Consider the following 7,013-nt stretch of genomic DNA (forward strand, 5'->3'; position numbering starts at 1 on the left):
AATCGCTCTTTTGATTTTGGAAAAAAATTCTTTATCAATATACTGCTTCTTCTACACATTCCCCTCTACCCCATAATGTAGAGTAACTAATAGTTAGGACTTAGAAAAAAATCAATAACTCACTCATAAGAAAAGTCCTTCCCGCATCAAGCACTAATATAGTTTTAACGTCTAATTAGATCGGGTAATCATTCGAATTAAGAACATAAGCCCGTTACTTTTTATTTCTCTATAATTGGAGCATAGGGCTCTATCCATTTATTCATTCGACCCACCCCACTTGACTTGACTTTTTTTTTCCGCATCAAGAATTCAAACAAGGTTTGGCCTAATCTAGTAAGGTAAAAATATTACTAGAATTTTTCATTGATACGACATGCTGCTTTTTCCATTCATTCCTTTCAGGATCAGTCGCGGTCTTACAAACTCTACCGATAGTATGGACGAATCTGTTTCTTCATAGAAATGTGTAAAAGATGCTAGCCGCACTTAAAAGCCGAGTACTCTACCATTGAGTTAGCAACCCCAAAAATAGAAAAAATTTTTCTGTGTAGATACAATCGGAATCAAAATAACAAAAGAAATTAAATTGCACCACGTAATCAAAATATTCCAAATAAAAAAAACTTCTTATATCACACAAAAGTAACTTTTTGTATCACAGAAAATACAATGAGACCATCATGTGCGTGAAAAGCAAAGGTCCTGAAACGGAGATAACTAGCTTCATTTATACACGATCGGATTATATTTGTTTGATACACTGTTGTCAATATGAATGTGAATAGTGAAAACCGACTACAATGGAGAAAACAAAAGAATTATAAATGAATAAAAACCACATGGAAATAACAATTTGAATTGAATAAATATATTTATTTTTTTATTTAAATAGATAAAGATAACAAAATATAATAAGAGAAAATATTCTAATAAATTAGATTAAAATAAGAGAAAAGAATTCAAAAAACTACGGACTTGGATTGGCACTATAGAGATAATCAACATAGATAGACATAAAAGATGTAGGCGAAAGACAAAATTAAGGAAGAAGTAGAAAAAAATATATCGGGTTTATTCAATCCATAAATATAAATAACTAAAAAAACGGAATCCCCCCTTTTTTTTTTATTTGTTCATAGAATTGCAACAAAATAACCCCATCGATGCGGGAATGTACTAATTTTTATTTATAGTATATCCTATAGAACCAATTAGTTCATTTAGTCACTTGATTGATCTTTTTTCTATTCATCTTAGATCAATTTCTATCACTAAAAAAAAAAAAATATATATTTTTGTCGTTATCGAAGACGGAATTTTAAGGTAATAAGTGTAGTATGAATAGAACAAGAGAGGGGGGAAATAATAAAGAAAAGGTTAGCCAAATAAATGGATTATGATTGTACACTTTGCTCTTATTTTTTGGCAGTCTCGCGCTCATCCACGTGAAATTATGACCGAGGTTCTTAAAGCTCTACGTGAGCTCAATGTGGCTTGGAAGAAGATTGGGCACTACAATATGAAATGTAGGTGGTTGCCTGGAATTCCAGGCCATCATGAAGGCATGATCAACAGCCCTGTGCATAGTAATCATTACTTCGGGGACGAGTCTACCATCATTGAAAACGATGGCGTCGTTAAATCGCCTAATGTTATCAAGTTTGAAGTTCAGGTATTTTTCCTTCTATTGTGGCATTTGAAAGAAACCTCACCATTTTATCTCGTTGGTTGTGACTAGGACCTTTGACTAACATATTGCCTAAGCTTGATTTGTTCTCGAGTTGTTTCATAAGAGTCGTTGCGAGTTTCATGTTTAATATAGAAGATGATGTTCAGGGAAGATTACGTCGCTTTCTCGATAAATAATCTCAAGCTTTATGCTCACTCATTTTTGGTTGGATTTTGTTGTCATCAGCTCTACAAAACGCGGGAAGAGAAGTATTTGCTTGATCTACAGAGGGTTCAAGGCCCCCAGTTCCTTTTCCTGGATCTTTGTGCTGCGTTCCTTGCACAGCTCCGAGTGCTCTAAAAACACATAATTTTAACTCATGGGACGGTGAGCTTGTGAACCAAGATTTCACATGCATAACTTATCTATCATCTTACAGAATCTTAGTTCTTACCCTCCCAGTTTAGATGGATAGTAGCTCAGTCTTGTGTAAATCTGATTTTCGGTAGTAGAAGTTGTCAGATCTGGGCGTCCAATATTGATTGGTGATGCCCGTTACCTTCCCCTTCTTCATTCCAAAAAAAAAAAAAAAAAAATTCTATTTAACTTCTTATGTACTGCTGTAATTTAAAGACATTCTCTTGTTTCATATCTCTTTCACTGCAGTTGCTCTCAGCTGTCGGTGTTCTCTTCGTCGAGGTTCCCGAAATCCTTTCGTCTTTGGTACGTCTCACCAAAACTCTTAACTGGGTAGTTCTCTCCATCTTGTGACTGTTGAAATGACAAAAATCCTCTGTTGAATTTTGAGGAAAGACCCATGCATTGATTACATTTAGAACGATTATCCGAGTAAGATGCAATAACATATCACATATCGTATTTCGGGTAGAATATTAGTCTCATATTAATTGGTTGCGACATGCAAAGGTTCTTGCTCTCAAGTGCTATTGATCGAAAGATCTTCGTCAAATATAGAGGATTGTGGAGATGAATGAAAACTCAGAAAAATAGGGGTGATGAAGAAAGAGCACGAGTCACTGTTTCTAGATGCCAATATAGTAATTGATAGTTCATTCCTTGTTCTCGTTCTCGTTCTCGCTCAATTGCCCTCATTCCTTTTTGTGATGGGATTGCATTTTCATGACTTTCTACAAATGGGTAATCATTTTATTTCAGCATATAATACTTTATTTTGGCTAAGTTTGTGAAATTAGGGGTCAAAACAATGAACTTCGAGTGGAAAACTGTGTTCGTGGTATAAAATTTTGGTTTTTTTTTTTAAATTATGTTATATTATATTTTTGTTGGTGAACATTAAGTCAGATTTTTAATTATATTGTAAAATAAAATTTATGCATTAGAATTTTTATTTATTTATTTATTTATTGGAAAACATTTTAAAAAAATAAAAACATGATAAAAAAAATTACTTGGGAGCAACCGCTATGACATCGCATGAGCAAGTAGTTCTAAACTTTCAAATTTGTATTTAAAATCCTTGCAATTTAAAAAAGTGTATAATAGATTTTTAACTTCCAATTTTGTCTAATAAGTTTCTAATTTTGTTATTTTCATATTTAAATTTTTTCAACCATAAATAAGACTCGTTGAATTATTTTGTCGTCTCCTTTCTTGTTTGATATTCTTTCAAAGGTAAATTCAGTTATTGTTCGTTTATTCTTTTTCCTGTAAACAAGATTAGTGTTCTTAGTGTTCTTAGTTCTTTCTCCTCAAGTAAAGGCTCATATATTAATAATAGCTTTAATAGCTTAGGAACTTCACTCATTCACCTTAAACCAGATTGAACCTATTTATTCTTTTAATTTAAACTCAATCTCACGTTTAACTCTTCTAAATCACCCTTCTCTACGCAAAACACGCTTAGATCTATTTAAATGCACAATTAAACTTTATATCTAATAAAAATTTGATAATTACGTAATGAATTTAAAATTTAAACTACAAGTTACCTTGAGAATAACGTAATAAAAACTATGGCATCCAAAGTAAATATAAACTACAAATTACCTTGGTAATAACGTAATGAATTTAAAATTTAGAATAGGGTAATGGGCCTAACTGCAAGGCAAATGGACTTTTGCTTTTGGGCCATCAAATTTGTCGGCCCATTAAGATTCTTCAAGTTCCCACATCGGAAAAGTCAGCAAGTAGGACACGAGTTTGATGTATAAAGAGGTGTCTCGTAGCAACGTTTTAGTCACGGAGCCGGGCGGTGAGCACAGAGCGAACTATTCTTTCGCCTTTTACTAAAGAATACCGTGTGCACGCCGCATTCACCGGCATACGCCTATTTTTGGAGGAGTTTCTCGTAACTGAGAAATTCCAGCAACCGAGTTAAAAAGTAAGTTCGTTTGGCTTACAATGATAAATTATTGTGTTATTCGAGCCTTTATTCTCTTTGTAATCGATGTTTGTGTTTTTGGTTTATTTTTCCTAAAATTTTATATTCGGTCTAATTGGAAGTGAATGTTTTATGTCCTATTTATTTCGTTTTCCTTTCTGTTTCTTTGTGTATTTCAGAGTAATTTTCTTCTCGCATTTGTGGTTTCGATGATAGATTTTAACTTACACGTGGAACTAAACTTTGGATATTTACATATGTTTCTACATCGACCTACACGCTTTTGCGTCGATCTAAAATGTTTTTGCATCGATCTAGAAATTCAGTGTGGTGTAGTTACTTTGTTGGGTCAAAACGGTATTATAATACTTATTAGGCAAGTTCAACACTTATTAGGGCATTATAATCCTTACCGGGTAATTTCAATACTTATCAAGGCATTTTAACGCTTGTTGGGGCATAACAGCCAAATGTCGTGCTAGTCTGGAACTGTTAAAGTCCAGTTGATGTCCTATGATGTCATCTTAAGATGCAAAAAGTCATCGACTTTTGTTGCTCGCTTGCATATATTTATCAAGAATCGATCCGTGAGTCACTTTTAAATTCAGGACTTCTTGGATATTCATCCATTCAGGTACTGTTAAAACATGAATCCTCGATTTGTTCATGTCAACTTGGATATATTGATGAAGAATCGATTCTTTAAATTCAGGACTTCTTGGATATTCATCCATTCAGGTACTATTAAGACATGAATCCTCATTTATTCATGTCGAGTAATTCATACATATAATGTTGGAGCATAACCTTATATTTCAACCTCCAACTCAAGGCATGGGACCATGTACGTGACACCGTCCTCAAAAACACATTCCCTAAGAAAAAACACTCATCTTGTAACATTTGCTCACATCTTGATACACACACGTGCAATGAGGTAACTCACTTAAACCATGAAGCTAAGGGCAATGGAGAGTCAATATCATGCCTCTCCCGAGTCTATTCTAAGATACTTTTGGTTAGGTAGACATCACTTTAAATTTTCAATTATTTGTCTCTCAAATCTATTAAAAAAAAAAATCAAATAAATCATTAATTTATTATAACAAAATTGGAAAAATGAGGGACTTATTGAATGCATAATTGAAAGCGTGACTAATTAGATACTTATTATAATTTAAATCATTTATTAGAAACATTAAAAAAATTTCTATAAAATAAATTGTTGCAAGGATTAAAAAAAAATCTTTCAAATCAACACAAAATTCAAAAAGTGATTTTGATATAAATTATTAGTCACTAACTATGGCATCAAAAGAATAGGGTAATGGGCCTAACTGCAAGGCAAATGGACTTGCTTTTGGGCCATCAAATTTGTCGGCCCATTAAGATTCTTCAAGTTCCCACATCGGAGAAGTCAGCAAGTAGGATACGAGTTTGATGTATAAAGAGGTGTCTCGTAGCTATATTGAAGTCACGGAGCCGGGCGGTGAGCACAAAGCGAACTATTCTTTCGCCTTTTACTAAAGAATACCGTGTACCCGCCGTAGTCACCGGCATACGCCTATTTTTTAAGGAGTTTCTCTTTGTTGAGAAATTCCAACAATCCAGAGCAAAATTTTTGCCCTTCTGTTAATTCTTTTTAATCATTTTATGTGTCTTCTCGGCGTTTGTGCCTATAATTATCATTTTGACCTATTTGTTACTTTGTATTATAGACCATTGTAGCAGGACCTACTGAGGAGTTTATACATATTCTGTTGGTGCATAATCCTTCAACCTCGAAGGGACCGTGCCTCCAAACCCATTCCCTAAGAAAACCGAAATAACTAGTGACACTATCCCTCGACTTTCATGGTTTAAGTGAGGTACCTCTGGACGAGGTACCTCCTCCCGCGTGTGTGTATTAAGATGTGGGCGATCATTTTGATGAGGAGTTATACGCCGACGTGAAACGTTCGTTTAGTGTTCGATAGACGCTAAATTTGACGAGTTTCTATCTTTTATTTATACAAATTTCACAACAGAGTCACAATTTTTGAGTTTATGGTCTAGGGCCCAACCTAACCCTAATCAAGCTTGTCTTTGATAAATCACTGTCTCAATTATACTTGCTTACGCCTTAGCCCAATTTTGTTCACTACTCTTAATATGTTAGATGATGCATCATGTCACTTATCTTTCTTGATCCTCACTTGGCTCGATAGGCACCACTCTTGTATTGTCTTCTATTTGTATGCACGTGAGAGACACAACCTACTATTTTCTCAACACAATTGTGACATTTATAGCTTAACTTTGACACTAACTGAGGTGAGGTATGCATGTCATTTATAATGACCATACCTCCCCATTTCTCAACGAGCATTAAGGCAAGTCCTATTCTCACTAGGAAGAGGACTAACATGGGAGTGGTGGCTGCACTTCATTCACAAATGCCGGAGAAGAAAAGCTAGATGGAGCGCATGGCTAAAATGGTGGCTAAAATGCCATTTTAGCAAGTCAAGGCATGGATGCCTACGGAGACATCTAACTAAGTATGCCACAATGACTTATCAAAATATATACTTCTATATATGCATATAACCATATAAATATATATATATATATATACATACAAATGAATGTATCAATAAGGCATTGTAGTTAAACATGTAAATAAATACAGTAGCAAGGTTTATGTGTTAACTATTTTTAAAATATTAGATAATTTTTAGTGAAAATTATTCTGTTTTTGTGTTTCCTAAAAGTTCGGGAGCTTCCCTCAAGTAAATTTTATTGAACATTATTAATTTGATATAATAATATAGGATTAATTTAAATTTTAGAATAAGTGTAATAGGCGAATGGACTTTTGTTTTGGGCCTTCAAAGTGGTCGGCCCATTAAGAATCTTCAAGTTCCCACATCGGCGAAGTCAGAAATTGGCACACGAGCTTGAGGTATAAAATGGTATCTCGTGGCATCTTTTAAGGCACGG

The 7,013-nt window shown here is 34.1% G+C and overlaps 1 protein-coding gene and 2 non-coding genes across 7 annotated transcripts in view; all 3 read left to right on the forward strand.

Annotated features, from left to right (window-relative positions):
• LOC111464376 (SNF1-related protein kinase catalytic subunit alpha KIN10) overlaps positions 1-2,847 on the forward strand; it is an 11,052-nt gene extending 8,205 nt beyond the window's left edge. For 4 of the 5 annotated variants that reach the window (XM_023108565.1, XM_023108564.1, XM_023108567.1 and 1 more), the window contains 2 exons: positions 1,433-1,675; positions 1,919-2,560. In XM_023108565.1, the coding sequence (XP_022964333.1) occupies positions 1,433-1,675; positions 1,919-2,032 (357 nt within the window). In that variant the 3' untranslated portion in view covers positions 2,033-2,560. Of the gene's footprint in view, positions 1-1,432; positions 1,676-1,918 lie in introns of all 5 variants that reach the window. The other variant, XR_002714027.1, reaches the window with a different exon arrangement.
• Positions 2,848-3,896: 1,049 nt separating this feature from the next.
• On the forward strand, positions 3,897-4,014 carry LOC111464593. The gene has a single exon (XR_002714066.1). It is a non-coding gene; the product is annotated as a U5 spliceosomal RNA (small nuclear RNA).
• Positions 4,015-5,514: 1,500 nt separating this feature from the next.
• Positions 5,515-5,632, forward strand: LOC111464595. The gene has a single exon (XR_002714068.1). It is a non-coding gene; the product is annotated as a U5 spliceosomal RNA (small nuclear RNA).
• Positions 5,633-7,013: the final 1,381 nt, after the last annotated feature.

Source organism: Cucurbita moschata, unplaced genomic scaffold (genome assembly GCF_002738365.1).
Source record: "Cucurbita moschata cultivar Rifu unplaced genomic scaffold, Cmos_1.0 Cmo_Scf00030, whole genome shotgun sequence".
Taxonomy (NCBI): domain Eukaryota; kingdom Viridiplantae; phylum Streptophyta; class Magnoliopsida; order Cucurbitales; family Cucurbitaceae; genus Cucurbita; species Cucurbita moschata.